We start from the raw sequence: 17,095 nt of genomic DNA on the forward strand, positions 1-17,095 counted from the left end.
TTCCATCCTACTGATTTCTTCCTCTCTTCTCACATCTCTCGTTCTCCCAGCCATTCCCCAGCCACTTATTCTTGCATTGCCTTCATTCTCTGTGTTCAAGATCCTTCAAGTGTTCTCTCCATCTGCTCACTTTTTCTCCCTTCTCCACTAGCAATCTACCATTTTTATCTTTTACTCCCCGACTAAATTCTTTATCACCCTGTCTAACTCTCTTTACCTCTTTCCAGAACATTTTTTTAAATTCCCACCACTTTACACTCAAATTCCTTCCAAATTCCTCATCCTCTCTCTTCATATATTTTTTCATCTCTCTCTTCCCCTCTACACATAACTCTCTCTTCCATCTCTCAAATTCCTCAAAGTCTCATCCACCCACTATATGCATTCTTCTTTTGTGCCACAGCCTTCCTCACCTCTTCATTCCATCATGCTGTTCCCTGCACCCCCTTTCATCTTCTCTTCACTCAACACACCACCTCACATGCTGCACAGATTTCTTCCATGAATATCTTGCACACACCTTCCACATCCCCCATCTGCTCCAAATCATATTTACCTAATTGCTCCTCCATTTCTCTCTTGTATTCTGCCTTTTTTCCATCCTCCTGCAACCTTTCTACCCTCCTTGTATGAACTACTTCCTCCTGTCCTTCCCTTCCTCTATTTCTCAATTTCATTTGAACTTTGACTTTCACCAAGTGGTGTTCAGAAAGTCCACTCACCCAACCTCTACATGCTCTTGCATTCATTACACATGGTCAATTGTCTGTTTTGCCTACGTGCAGCAGCGAAATTCCTTAGAATGTATATCAGTAATTAAGTTGAGGTCAATTATGGATTTTAGTGGGAAAGTGGCAGTCAGGCTACAGACTGTGTTAACACATTAGCTTAAGCATAATGGGTTGAAGGAAACCACTTATGCAGCTTCCATTGTAATGTTGAGAACTTGGTCAACATTTTATGCACGTAAACTGAGGATTGATTGTACTGAGGAACAATAACCATGGTTTTAGTCCATATTATAATCTTAATCTAGGCTAATAAGTGAACATATCTTCCACTAAATGCTCATGGCAATATAAAGTGGTACTCAAACATACAACATACACACAAAAAATAAGTAAATAAATAAATAATAAGTAAAGTATTTGAAATTTTTGTCACAAATATGGAGCAAAAATATTTCACGTTACTGCTCTTCTTAAAGGGGAAACCAAGATGGGGAGATGCTGAACTTTGAAAGATGAGACAGAGAAGCAGGGTGGCAGTGAATCTCAGTACCCATCTCCACTTCTTCGAGAGATACAGATGATGAAAATTATGAAATAATTTTGTACTGTATACAGTATGCCCCTGGGAAATGCACTAAAACAATCATCTGTATTCATCATTACAGGTTAACACTGATAACTTTCATCCAAACAAGTCCAAATAATTAAAGTTTTTCCTGTAAATGGAATGTACTGTAATGTACTACTGTATTAACCCTGCCGCGCTAATTCTCATTAACCCGATTACCTTCCCTGAGTCATTTTTTAGGATTTTTTATGTTAATACCAAGTTGATTTTTTGTCATCAGATCAAGTGTTTCTGAGCTCGAACTCTTCACCACTCTCATCTTTTTGTAACTTACGCCTCTTGGGTGGGTGTGAGAGTGGCGATAAGTCGCCAGCACCATGGGAAGTTGACAGGTGTGAATCCTCCATTCCTGGGCTACAAACAAGAATTGAATTACTAAATATGCTGTATTTGGCAACTTCAACATGGCAGGGTTTTGCAGCAGCTCTGATGCTGTAGAAGGAGACTCAACATTCCCAAAGAAACCACTGACGCTTCCTCGTGTCTGAAATTATGGCGCTGAGAATCATCGCCTCATATGAGGCAATCAGCTTGGCCAGGGGTGGCCTGCATATTGCCTGATATGAGGTGATGAGCGCAGCGGGGGTTAATGTGAGTATGGTTGAAGCTATCATATCATCCATCTAGCCATCTACACACTACAGTAAATACACACTGTAAATAGTACATTCCCACAAAGTTAATTGCCAACATCAAACAGAGGTACCAGACAACAGTTGATTCAATACATTAGTTCAAATTAAGATAGATAAAGAAACAAATACAACCAAACAAAGCAAGCACTAAAAGGGTAGAGAGGGACAGCGAACTGAATGAATGCATGAATGATGGTAAAGAGCTCGTATATGAAAAGTATGAAGGTTAGGATATAGAGTGCAGAAAAGTAATGAAAGAATGATACAACAAGGATGAAGAAAGTAAAGACAGAATGCAGATGAGAGGGAAGGAAGGCAACTCTGTGGAAGGGGAGAATGTAGAAGAGAGGGAGGGAGAGAAGAAACATGGAGGCATGGAAGAGAGATGGAGGAAATTCCAGCTGGAAGAAATGTGAAAGATGGAGAATGATGATAAGAGTGTGAATTATGCACAGTAGAAAAGATAATGAAGGGTTGGAGGATGGAAGATAAAATATAATTACAAATTAAAATAATGGAAAGGAAAGTAACTGTGAGGTGAAAGGTGGCAGGCTAGAAGTGAAGTATGCAATGTAGGAGAAAGGGTAAGGAGACTAAACCATAATGGGGGTTTGCAGGGAGGTCTCAATGGTGCTTGATGTCAACTGCTGACAAAAACTGTCATCCCAACTCCTCAGAACAAAGTGTGAACTAATTTTTAACAAAATACTGAACTTCTGATTACAGGTATCATAATTCTTATACTGTATACAAAAATATGGAAAAGAAAGAAGGAAGAAAGAAAATGGACATACTTCATCATGTAGTACATCACCATTATCATCATCATCTAATCCAGTGTTGCCCCATGAGGAACGTAGAAGCCTGAGGCTAAGCAAGTTGGTCCTGACATTTAAAATGAGAGTGACCAGTCTCACTCATCCCTGAGTGGTATTATGTGAGCAAGAAACCCCAACCACCCCTTGGATATACACCTGCACTGGCTCAATCCGATTGGAGCGCCCTAATTACCCACTAAACCACCAGTTGCCTTAATCTGGTTATATGGTTACCACCCACTGTAGTAAATGGTTTCCTGGTGCACATGAAACCATTCAGTTTGTCACTAAGTGCAGAGTTACCCATAGACAGAAGGAAGAGGTAAGAATGAAGGAAAGAAAAACAGAAGAGGATGGAAGCAAAGATGAAAGGAAGAGAGGAAAAGACAGGCACCCATGAGAAGCACATCGAGTGAGTGGATGGTGAACATTATGGTACTTTCAAGCATGAACTCTATATACATCAATTAGTATTAAATTTTAACCCTCTGAGCCCAAAATCATGCTTAGTATGGCTGTGACAAACACCAGATTAATCTCTTTAACATACAAGAGAGTTACTGGGCTGCGGGGTACAGCACAGTATTGACTCGATGGGGAACAATTAATTTGCTCTCTGCATATATCAGGTATTTATGTATCAATATCATACTCCTATTTTCCATTACACTACTGTATTTTATGCTAAAACTGAGTTGTGCAAAACAAAAGGACAGGAACAGGGAAATCAAAAGCACAAGAAAGTATAATCAAAATACTCAGAGTGAAATTAATTAGGATATAATACTGCTGCATAAGACAGCTAATGCTATATGACAATGATGTCTAAAAGGCTACTGACATTATCAATTTGCTTTTGCAATGATGTACATATTCATAAACTGGATAAACAATACTGTATCAACAACAGACAACTCAAAAAATATATATATATATATATATATTCCACGAATTATGACTATGAATATTTATCAAAACAATTAACTATAAAACCATAATGGCAATAATAATAATAATAATAATAACAATAATTATAATAAAAAATATAATAATACAGTAATGATAATAATAACACTTATACAGAAATAGTTAATGGAGTATACATCTATAAACTACTTAAAGAAAACATAATCTCAAATAACTGCAATGGCTACCTCCAAGTGTTTTCATTTATGATATTATACAGGTAAACAGTAACAGCCCAGAAATTCAGAACATATACCAGGGTTAGCCCTGGCCTTAAAACAAGTGTAGTCAATTTTTCCAAAAGATTCTATACCTGCACAACAAACCAGTTGTTTGATTTCCAATTAATTCACATAAAAACATGCAATAGTTGTTTAATTATATTTGCAAAATAAACTCTACTTTTTCTATTTTCAATTCTTCTTTTCATTCTATTTCAAATTGCAGTATACAATATTATTTTCTACTTTCAGGTTTACAAGTTCTACAAATTATCACCTAAAACGATTTTTTTATCACAATTTGTGGCATTGGCGATGCAATCCCTGATATACCGTGTATTTTTGTATATTTTCTTGCTAATGCCAAACTAGTTATTCAGCTAAGGAGAGACCTTTCTAAATGAACCAGTAAGAAGGAATCTTCACTCATCCCTTCAGTCAGAGACTGTCTTTTTCACCATACAGTACTTCTGTTAATGTCAAATCATTTTCTTCAGCTTGGGTGAGAAATCTCTAATGAAGAGGGCTACTTACTACAAGAAAATTTTAATATACAGTACCTCTACCAGTTTTTCATTCATTTTTACTAAATGCTGTAAATACTCGGTGTTACTCTGACACGTGACAATCTGATATCTGCATCTTTGGAACATTCACTGCTGAAGGAGCAAGAGAGATTGGGTTGGGGTGGGTTGAAAGTTTAGTGTTAGATGGCATGACTGAAGAGTAAGTCAGCTATATCAGTGATTAGTAAACAAGTGCTTGGGGTTCTTAGATGACTATGCTTGTAAGGCTTGTAAGAAATAATATCACTAGCTGCTTTGTTAAATAAGAAGGTTAAGAAAGACAAAAGAAATGGAACCCCAGCTAACGACTGTACTACTGTACTTTCATTTGTTTGAGTGCTTTGTTTTGTTGCACACAGTACTACATAACACTTACATTCTTCTGTATCTTATTCATTCAGGCTTGTCTTACTGACTGAATCTTGCATTAATTTTCTATAACTCTTTTTTTTTCAGTAAAGCACTTCAGACTGTAATTTAATGGAAATACTGAATCAACTACTATACCTGAATTATGAACACCTTTCTGCTTAATGATACAGTACAAGACTTCTCAACATACTGTGCTCTTTAAGCAACCTCTGTATTAATACTTTACTATATAATAATATAAATTTTAAAACATAACTAACACGTTTTCTAATCTGGTTTTAAAAATTTACCTTGGATTAAGGAATACGGTATTTTGAGTACAATACTTTGCTGTTGTTGTTGCTCCAAGGTCATCTGGACAAGAACCTGGTGGACTAAAGAAAATCAGCCACTTCACCTGGGCACTCACTGAGATCTCTCTTGAGGCTGTGCAGAAGGACACTGTCTGTGTTGTGAGAATGAAGTGCATGAGGTATGTTGTGGTGTAACTGGCAGCATTACAGTGATGGCAAAGTGGATTATATGTGCTGGTAATGGGCATTTTTAGACTGATTCATTTCACTGTGAAGTCTTACAGTTGCCTGAGGTTTTCCCATGCTACGTATGTGTTCGAATCATTAAATGTAGCGTTCGCTCTTTTTGTCACTTAATGTTTTAATATTCTGTACAGTACCTGCATCAGTATCAGTTCATATTAGGTCCACTGCAAGATACTTCTTCTTGGGAGACACTGATAGCCAGCATTAACCCTTCCCAACAGTGGCAAAGTAAAAATGAAGATGAGGTGTCTGTATGAAGAATGCTGTATGTCTGTATATGCATGTTTATGTGTCAAGACTGTATGTATCATTGGTATAACTGGGTGTGTGAACAAAAGCAAGTACATGAAAGAACATACAGTACTACCTGTACCCAATTTAAATGTCCACCGTGGGTGGAAATTGAACCTTAGATTCAGGGCTTTGCAATGCAAGATGTAAACCATGAGCCACAGCAGCTCTGTCATGCAAGTACTGTATTTCTAATGTATTATTGGCTTTTCATAATGTTTATATTCTAGTATTCATTTGTAACTATTTCTGTCATTTTGTGGTGCCTTTTGATCTTAGCTTTGTCAGTGTCCTTCCCTCATATCAAATCATATTCTTCATTTTAATATTCTTAGCATACCATTTTTAAAGGTTTATATGTATACTAGAGACAATTTTGTGATTGTATTCCTCAATAATCTGATTCATTTTTAGCTTGTGAATGGGCCAGCACATTCCTCTGCCTCATTCATTATTCATTTTTGCACTGACACGTGCTTCTCTTGTTTTTCCTTTCTCACCTCTCATTGTCTCTGCTCTTCACCCTCTTGACCGGACTCCCTACAACTCTCCTCCTTTCTGCCCTCCATTTCTTGCCGCATTGCCTGGTTCTCAGCCAATATCTTCCTAAGTCGGTCACAAATGGAATCATTGCGCTGTTCCAAGGAGTCAAGGGCGCTGTGTAGGGCATCCAGTTCTGCGTTGAGCTTCATAAATTCTGAGGGTGAATAATGCACTGGTAAGACAACATAAACACAGAGACAACCAGCACATATTACCCCATATGAGGTTTACAAGTCCAAGGCTAGGCTATCCACTCTAAGCATATAAGGGTACATGACCAGCCTACCCCTCTCATGGCACTGCTGTACATGATTATATACTGTAATCTCCAGCCACCTCTTGGATTGTCATACCACTGCATAAAATATTTGGCCTTCATCCCAAATGATGCATTAACCCGGTAGATCACAAAGGATCAGAGCATTAGACTATCTAACTATTGCAGGACACCTTAATCCCACAAGTGGTGGCCAGAAACAAACTGCCTCCCTGTTGCCCTGTCCCATGCCATTTTATTGCCCTTGCCCTAGCTTATATACCTTTCCACTCCATCCCTTCATTTCATCCTTGACCTGCCCCTCTCCACCTCATTCACATACATTCTCCCTGTTAGTCTCTAGCTCTCCATCCTGTCCTTATGGCCAAAAAACCTCGATGTATATCTCTTAACGCTTTTTGTCACATCCACATCCACACCACAATGCTTCTTCAATTCCTCATTTGTCAGTCTGTCTCTCCATGTAACTACACATGCTCCTCTCAAATAACTCATTTCCACTGCTCTCACTCTTGACTTGTGTCCTTTCAACAAGGTCCAAGTTTCACAATACTATCATGCAGCGACATTTTAACTTCCATGCTCGCATCCCTATTTTTTATCGTTACTTTCAAAGAACTAGCAACCTTTCTTCCTTGTTGTACCATTTCAAGCACTTCATCCTCCAAATTTCCATCCTTACTCATCACACTACCCAAGTACTGTACTTAAATTTCCTCACATTTTCCATTTGCTCATCATCCAACCTCACTGAACATTCAGAGACTTCATTTCTGTTGAAGTCCATAACTTTACTCTCTCCTACATTCACATTTAGATACTGTTTCTTGCACACACTCCCAAACTCATTCACCAAGCCTTGCAGTTCTCTTTCACCTTCACTTAACAATAGAGTGTCATCTGCAAACAACAGTATAGGGAGTTTCCAAACACTGCCCTCTCTCATTAGGGCCGCTCCAACATCCACTGCCCTACCTTGTATCCCTTTTAAAACCCCATCTATATACAGAATGAACAACCATTAAGACATGACACATCCCTGTTTCAATCCAACATTCAGACAGAAAAATTCACTCAGTTCACTATTCACAAGCACTGCAGCCTTAGCACCCTCATACATACTCTTCACAGCATTCAACAACTTCCCATTTACTCCATATATTCTTAATAACGTAAGTATGTATGTGTATATATATACCTTATATATATATATATATATATATATATATATATATACTGTATATATATATTATGTGATGGTAGGTGGGGGCACTCACTATCCACTCACTTAATGTAGTGCTGCCCTTTCCTCTCCTCCATCCTTCCTCTTTTGTCTTTCTTTCCTTCACTCTTTCCTCTTTCTTCTAACTATGGGTGACTTTACACTCCCTCTTCTGTCCTTCTTTCCTTCATTCTTTCCTCTTCCTTCAGCCTATGCATAACTCTACGCTGAGTGACAGGTCAAATGGTTCCCGTACACCCGGAAACCATTTACTATGCTGGGTGGTAACCATAAAACTAAATTACGGCACCTGGTGTTTTAGTGGGTAATTAAGGCCCTCCAATCGGATTCAGGCTGTGCAGGTTTATATCCAAGGGGTGGCTGGGGTATATTGCTCACACAATGCCACTCTGGGATGAGTGAGGCTGGTCATTCTCATCTCATATGTCAGGACCAACATGCCTAGCCCCTGGTTCCTACGTCCCTCATGGGGTGACATAGGATTGGATGATGGATGGATGGATGTAGATACACCACACACACCACTTCACATGCTGTACAAATTTCTTCTGTGAATATCTTGCACACACCTTCCACCTTCCCTCTACTCCAAATCATATTTACCCAATTGCTCTCCACTTCTCTCTTATATTCTGTCTTTTTTCCATCCTCTTGTAACCTTTCTACCCTCCTTGTATGGACTACTTCCTCCTCTCATTCCCAACTTCTGTTCATCCATTGCATTTGTACCTTGACTTTCACCACCACCAAGTGATGGTCAGAAAGTCCACTCCCTCAACCTCTGTATGCTCTTGCATCTACTAAATACCTTCTCATTCTTTCATCCACACACACAATCAATCTGCCTTCCATTCATTCAGTTCACCATCCACCCTTACCACTACTCGCAATTCCTATGTATGTATTGTATTGTCTGCAAAACAGCTGAGTGGCGAGTGAGGGATGGAGTATGGCAGTGAGGTGAAGAATAAATTGGCAGGCCACGGCCATATACACAGCTGTGAGCAAGGAAGTCTTGATAATTCTGCTGTGTAACACTTTTTTCCAAATACTATATATTTTTTTTTTGTGTCCGACTCTGGGCATAGGCTTTGCAGCCTATTACCAAAGCCCAGTAGTCCTCCATCCATACACCTCCACACATCACCACTTCGGCACCAACACCCACGGTCCACACTGAATACATGCTTCGGCTGTCTCATACAGGACTCGTGTATTGGTATCAGCGGGGGTATTTTTACGACATGTCAGCAGGTCTTCTGGTAGATCAGTACTACTTTAATGTAATTCGAATCCTTAAACTGTTCCCTGGCCCAGGAGGGATTTGAACCTGGGTCCATTAAGCCTGCAGGCCAACTCTCTACAGATTCAGCCACCAACTCCCCATTCACCAATAATGCCCAAATTTCGTGATAATTCTACTGAACAACACTTCTTTCTGAAACACTAGTTCATCATTAATGCCCAAGATTTAAATCATTATTTTATCTTTCTGTGTGATGAATAAAATAATGATATTTACAAAAATGGACTTACAATGTGCATTTTGCACTACTGCAAGACACTGCAATCACATGTGTTACATATGTGGGGTGTGTTTAAGAGGTTGTTTCAAGTGGAAAATGTTAGTATGGCCATGGATATGAGTGATATTGTATAAAGCTACTGCAACGATATAGCCTATGTACAAGAGTATAAATCAGATATCCAGGAAAAATTGGGGTAAATGTACACTTTACTTGACATAGTAAAAGGGCCTTACCAATTTAATTCATATTCCTCTAGTTTGTTTTCTGTATTTTTCTGACTGTATTGAGGGTGGTAAATTTCCGTTTCCTACTGAAAAATTTCCCACTTATTGTCATAACATCCCTTAAGCCGTATCTACAACTGTTTGTTTCTGATGTAATGGAAGAATTTTCCTCAACGTGCTGAAAGCTGGATTTCAATACCCAACTTCCCAACTGGATGCCAGGCTAGGTTAAGTTAGATTAAAATATTAAGTGCAGTTAGGCTAGGTTAGGTTAGGTTTAATTAAACACTTAGGGTAGGACAGTCCCTTCCACCACTATGCTGACAAATCAAACAAGCTGAAACAGCAAAACATGGCTATAAACAACAGGGAAACAGATTTCAAATGAAACATTTATTTACCAACCAATAAATAATCAGAAAAATATAACTGACTATCAGACTATAACAGACTATCAATCCCAGTTAACCGGGAAGCTTGGGGAATTTACCTTCCCGGTTACCAATTTTGGTAAACATACGCTTTAACCCTCTCAAGCATGATAAGTTTCAGTAAGTTTTCTGGTGCACAATTTTTTCTGCGAGGCCGCCCAGCCCAGCTGCCTGCGGGCGGCAAATAACACGTATTCTCTCCTTACTTTTGCCACCCAAACATCAATATACTGCCATGAAACCTATGTCACCTTATTCGTTGATGTTTGTTCTAGCTGATTAGCACAAAAAAAAAAAAACGGAAAACACGAATAAAACAACATTAGGCGGAAGGAAATAAACATTTTGCTATGTCACGTTCACTTCCCAACATCACCATTCAAATGTTTTCCATCATGCAGGAAAATGTTATTAGAAGTTTTGATAGAGAATTTCATCAGCTTTCTATAGAGAAAAATCTGGTTGTGATACAATTTGTAGTTTTCGAGAAAATAGCCAAAAACTGAAAGCCATTTTTGAAAAAATTCAAGGAGCTCTAATTCTGCACTTTTCTCACACATGTTATGTTTTTATTGCATAATATTATGCAGATTTTCACAAGCTTTTTAATGACCTAAAAACAGTTTTGATACGCCTCATAGTTTTCGAGTAAATTGCCAAAAATGACTGGGAACTCACGTCGGTACGTCACTTTCGTGATGTGCGCATAGCTACACAATACAGTATTCCTGCCTACTTAACAACGAATTCTTATCATAGATATTACATTGTTATGTCTTGTACATACGTAGAATTTACTGCTCTTTATCATGGTTCTTACAGGAAATCAATACGTCCAATAGTTTTTGAGTAATTGGCCGACAAAGTGAAATTACTCCTCCGAGCACTTTTGACTTTACCAAAACAGTCTGTTCCCCCAACTTTTCCAACAGAAAATGCTCCCAAAGGCTTATATTCTGCAAATGAATATACGTAGAATTTACTGCTCTTTATCATGGTTCTTACGGGAAATCAATACATCCAATAGTTTTGGAGTAATTGGACGACAAACGTAGAATACTCCTCCTCACCCGCACGCGAGATAAAAAACATTCTTTCCCTGCCTCACCCACGGCTATATATTTTCCCTCGTTATGTTTTATCGATTTATTTTTTTATTCAAAGTATACACGTAAAATATAATAAGGTTTTTGATAGTGCTGTCAGAAACTCGACATGACCACTAGTCTTTTTGTTAGGTTCTGATACTGAAGCTGAACTTTCTTCCATCTCATATGTGTGTATGTAAAAAACATTATTTATCTGTATAAAAAATATTCATTCATTCATTGCCAGACGCCATGTATCCCAAACGGGGTGGCCAAGGCTTAGAGTTAATGGTTTTACAGGGAGGGACACTAATCCTCCACCAACCCCACATGACACGTAGGGATGCCAACAGCATCTGGTGTTCCCAGGCGGTCACCCATCCAAGTACTAAGGTCAATATACAAATCAACAAAATACGGATAACTCACTTCCTCCAGAGGTTTTGAGACGCTGGCAGTAGCTTGAAGATGAGGAGTTATGTAGTGTGTGAGTGTGTGCATGTGTGTGTGTGTGTATGTGTGTGTGTGTATATGTGGGTGGGTGTGGGTGAGTGTGTGTGCATGTGTGTCTGTGGCTGTGGCGTATTTTCTTCTCTCCTTGCGATACATATGCCTAAAACACATGCAATGCACACAATAGATTTCTCCACAAACATTCGCTGCATGTTATACGTATATATATGTGGTTGTGGCATATTTCTTGTCTCTGACACTTGCGCTATGTTTTAGCTAAGTCAGTCAATGCATGAAATATTTCTCTGTGAATACTCGCTGCACTATTTTATATGTATACTTCACACTAAACCATATGCAATATGAAACACTATCACATGATTCCATCCCAACCTCGTCAATTATTCCCGACTCTATGGCATACGTGACCGCCTGTTTCCTTAGCAACTGTTGCATATCTCTATGGCGTGCATAATGCCTGCTATGGTAGGTCAGTTATTTCACCAATCCAGGCGCTCTATGTTTCACAAATATAAGTATTGGCTTCACTATATAAAGGTAAAATACTCACATAATTTATGGGCAGGGTGAAGCACAGTGGAAACCCTGTTATAACAAACCACACTCCTGCCTGTAGGCTTAACGGCTGATAACGGGCCCCAATGATTTACAGACAATATATCTATGTTCCATAGACACAATCACTTCACATTATAGTCAAAAACACTGTACAATCACAATACAGTAATCACTCCAATATCCGGATCAATAGAGCCATCGGTAGGTTCGGATATTGGTTTTGTCCGGATATTGGGCCCCAGCTTATGGACTTGTACTTACGGACCCTAACACAGAGAAACACCTATACAACTCCCTCCGGACATGCATAGCACCTATTTAACACCCAAATCACACCAATAAGGCACATAAATGACTGAAATAAATGCAATAGACACATAAAATGTGGGTTTAGAAGTATGTTCATACATTAATAAACATTCTGGTACTTATGGACTCTAACCGAACCTAACCTAACCGAACCTAACCGAACTCTGAAAAACACATTTCTACTGCACATGCATGAGGTAAGTTTAGTATGGAAAGAAGTACAGTATGACACTTTCTGGTAAGTATAGTATGGGAAAAAATACAATATGAAACATTCTGGTAAATATAGTATGGAAAATAGTACAACATGAAACATTTTGGCTACTTACAGCAAGTCCCTGGCCACCTCGATGAATAACCGCTCCTCTCGGACTCTGACAGTAAGAACGATTTCCTGAAGCACTTGCACTACACTCTTCCTGAAGTCTTGCACTGAACTTAGTCACTAACACACAGAAGTCCGTTCTTTTCACAGTGTTCACTTTAGTCCAAATAATGTTCCATTAAATTTAAGTGTTGCACATTAACTTTTCCCAAGTTTTTTAAGTTTCCAAAGCCAAAACAAAGAAGGTTAGTTACGTTAAATTTCTTTTCTACTTAGTCTTTTCTCCCAACTTGAAAACCTTAACACAACACACCGTTTTTTTCACTGCACAACACTCAAAATTCCCGTGTGGTCTAGTGGAGAAGTTCTTGCTGTTTATTCACTGTCAGAGCCCGAAAGTATCACTGGCAGGCGTCCAAGGGGTGCATCGGTGGGTAGTGGTGATGGCGTACCGACTACAGAAGACTCTGAAGACAGCCGCAAACTCACGTCGAGCAGTGACTCTTGTCGCGGTGAGAGACAGGCGGGAAGTGGGGAGGATGCAGCGGCGCTCTATCGGACGTCAGAGGAATGACGAACCAAAACAATGCTCTCACGCGGCGCGCGCGGCAAGTTCAAATTACGGACGGCAAAAAATCGATTTTTTTCCCAATTTTTTTGGATTTTCGGACCATTTTGGGAATGTTTGATCCCAGGACGATAAGGTTCGGTTAGTGGGGATGTTCGGATATTGGGCGTCCGGATATTAGAGTGATTACTGTATTTCAATAATGGCTTCTGCCTCGGGTGGGAGGGGGAAAATGGTGGGTTTAACCCCTCCATGACCGCCGGCAGCGAATGACGTTTAGCCTATAAAAAACTGCAAAAATTTTTGGGAAGTGAATGAACGTTCTGAACGTCTTCACACTGATCTACACTACACTCCCATACACCTCATCAAGCAGTTCAAAGTCTGCTGCTGTGATGAGTGGATTTTCGATTTTTTCACTCCTTAGCCATGCCTAAACAAGCACAACTACACCCACTATCTCAACCCAGGCAGAACATATCATCTTTGTCCTCTTTTGCAAAACACACACAACCACCTGCTTACTATTATGAAGTAATACAGGCACATACAAAAAAATACATGATAATAGGTGAAAAATATATTTTTGTCTTGGTATCTTTACCTATTTGCTCAGGTTTGTTGTAATGGTTTAGATCATTTGATGCAGTGCAACTATATAGAAAACTGTGAAAACCTTCGGAAAGTGAACGAAAATCTGGGACATGAGACTGACCTTGACTTCACCCTCTCACATATCATCTGTCAGTTCACCACCTGCTGTCATGACGAGTGGATGTACGATTTTCTCGCTCGTGGCCATGCCTAAAAACACATAGTTACACCCATTATCTCGACCCAGACAGAAAATACAATCTTTTTCCTCCCTTGCAAAACACATACAACCACCCTGTTTAGAAGACAGCAATATATATTGCAATAATAACAAGGTAAAATGATAAAGATGAACGTAAAATGATAGAGAAAGATGAACATTAGGGAAAAAATACATTTTCCCCCCATCTGTAAACTTACTTATTTCTGCTCTATATCTGTATTTGTAATAGACTTCTGAAACTGCATTACGATTCTATTTTTAGCCATGCTCGTGGTGTGGGAGCTCAAAGTTGCGACTCAACCTCCATATTGCTAATCGGATCTGACCCTCCACTTTACTCTCCTGTGGCTGAGTCTAACCTTGGAGGACGTGCAGTTTTCTCATTTAGGACCAAAAATTCAACTCTTTTGCTCCCTTTTCAAAGCATGGGCACAACGATAACGTAAAATAACTCAAAACTACCATAAACAGATTGTATATCAAAAAGGTGAAAAAGTATTCATAAAATTTTTTTTTCCAGCCATTCCTAACAGATTATGTACTGAAATCATTCGATATCAACATATCTCATATATGCACAACATTTCAGCACCATTCGTATTGTTTTGGGAGGAAAAAAAAAAAAAACACACCTGCCCAGTTGTGTTGAGGCAGCACCCCAGGGCAGTGGATATCGCTTGCCGATTTTTCTGCAACTTCCGCGCTACATTGCAAGCCAAAGAATGCATCTAGGAAGCTGGGATTTGCACTGTTAGGTGCATCTGAACTTTCTCTTCAATATGGCAAGAAAAAAAAAAATCAATTTTCGAAACTTCAAAAAATGGCCCCGGCGTCGGCCTGGCGTGCATGGAAAATTCTGGGCCTTCGGCCACAGAGGGGTTAAAGGGACGCTGACAGCTGCGCTACTCTCCTGCCCAGCTGGTTGTGAGATACTGAGATATTTCTGCTATGCATTGTCTCATCAGAGCAGTCACAGTGTTGCCAAATGCTTACCTCGGAAAAGAGATGCACACACAAGGATGCGCCAAAATTTGATGCAAATCGGCCAAAAACTTTTCTTTTGACGGCGTTTTTTCTGATTAGGAACGCGATTCACATGACTGTGCTTCTTTGTAACAAACTACATGGGACGCGAATCGTGTGACTGTGCCTGAGAGGGTTAATTGAAGCAGTAGAAGCACCTTACCAAATCAGTTCTACTTCCTGACAATCTATCTATCTACCTATTGGCAGACACCTCAGTTTCATAAGGGGTGGCCACAAACAGATCGCTTCCAGGTCATCCTGTCCAATGCCACTTCACTGGGGGGGGGTGAGCTGAGAGCATGGCAGTGAAGTGGCATCGGACACAACATGGAGGTGATTTGTTTGTGGCCACCCCTTACATGATTGAGGCATGTGCCAATAGATAGATAGATAGATAGACAGACTATCAGGAAGAAACATTTGGTAATGTGCTTCTACTGTCTCAAATAAAACGTATGTTTATCAAAATCGGTAACAAGGAAGGTAAATTCCCCAGGCTTCCCCGTTAACTGGGATTGTACTGTATAATAATGCAAGGGAGGCAACATTCCTTCTAACTTGTAGAGGAGGTAGTTTATTTATAATTGCAGGGTTAATAATCATTCCAACAGCTTGGTTCTGAATTTTGTCTAGTTGCTTTAATGCAACCTATCTACATCCATTCCACAAGGGAAAGCAATACTCACGCTGACAGCGCACATGACTCTTATAAATTACAGCTAACTGCTCGTCAGTGAAGAAGTTGGGGACTCTGTACAATAATCCAAGTTTCTTTGAGGTAGTTTTAGCAGGTGATCTGACATGGGAGGTCCAGCTGAGGGCATTGTTAAGTGAGACACCGAGAATTTCAATACTTTTGGAGAGGGGAATATTAGTACCGGGTAGCACCGAAGGTAATATACAATCTGGCAATATCTGTCTATTAGTAAACTGTAAATATTTGGTTTTACTAGCATTAAAAGAGACAAGGTTGTTTTGTCCCCATTCACTGATCGCACATAAGTCTTGATTTATGGAGATGGCTGTACTGAGTTGAGAGGGTGTTTGAGTGTGAATGACCTGGGAAGTATTGAGTCATCTGCATATGAATAGATGGGGTTGTGGGTGACAGATAAGAGATCATTAATATGAACCAGGAACAGGGTTGGTGCCAGAACTGATCCCTGTGGCACGCCAGAGCTAACTGGGTGGAAAATGGAATATACATCATCTACTTTTACTTTTCTGCCACTGAGATATCAGGAAAGCAGAGGAACAAAAGATGTTAGTCCACAGCACAGGAGTTTGGACACCAGGGAACGGAGCCATACTCTGTTGAATGCTTTACAAATATCAAGGGATACTGCAGGAGTTTCTCCATGTAGGCCAATTGATTGATGGATGGTATGAGTCAGAAGACTATGTCAACGGTGGATCTTTCATGGCGAAAACCATATTGTCTATCATTAATTAAGTTGTTGGATTCAAGATGTTTAACCCCTTAACCCTGGGCTCGGGGCTCAGCCGTTACACTCCTAGCCTGAGATAATCAGCGATTTTTGCCCCGTTTTCAAATATTTGCCCCCCCCCCCCAAAAAAAAACTAGAGTCAAAAACTAAACAAGAGACGAAAGTACAAACCTCTGGCTATGCGATGACATTATCAATATATTATATACTGTAGTTATATCAATAAATCAAATATCTATATCTATCCAGTGTCTGGCCCTTGGCCTTTGATTGATACTGCTACTGTGAGTGAGGCAATAGGCAGGATGAGGTTGGGGAAGGCAGCAGGTGTGTCTGGGTTGACTGCCGAAATGTTGAAGGCCTCAGGTGATATAGGGGTGAGTTTAGTCACTGACCTGATAAATAGGATTATTTATGAGTGTGTTGTCCCAGATGATTGGCTGAAGAGTGTAACTGTAAATGTGTATA

The 17,095-nt window shown here is 39.6% G+C and overlaps 1 protein-coding gene across 1 annotated transcript in view; it reads right to left on the bottom strand.

The window, feature by feature from the left end:
• Nucleotides 1–3,449: 3,449 nt before the first annotated feature.
• The window catches only part of LOC145402333 (uncharacterized), a 23,405-nt gene continuing 9,759 nt past the window's right edge, over nt 3,450–17,095 (bottom strand). Inside the window, exon 2 of the mRNA XM_080274477.1 lies at nt 3,450–6,464. Coding sequence (XP_080130603.1) covers nt 6,271–6,464 — 194 coding nt within the window. The 3' untranslated portion in view covers nt 3,450–6,270. The remainder of the gene's footprint in view (nt 6,465–17,095) is intronic.

Source organism: Coenobita brevimanus, chromosome 57 (genome assembly GCF_032717465.1).
Source record: "Coenobita brevimanus isolate Jiangsu-jjx chromosome 57, ASM3271746v2, whole genome shotgun sequence".
Lineage (NCBI taxonomy): Eukaryota > Metazoa > Arthropoda > Malacostraca > Decapoda > Coenobitidae > Coenobita > Coenobita brevimanus.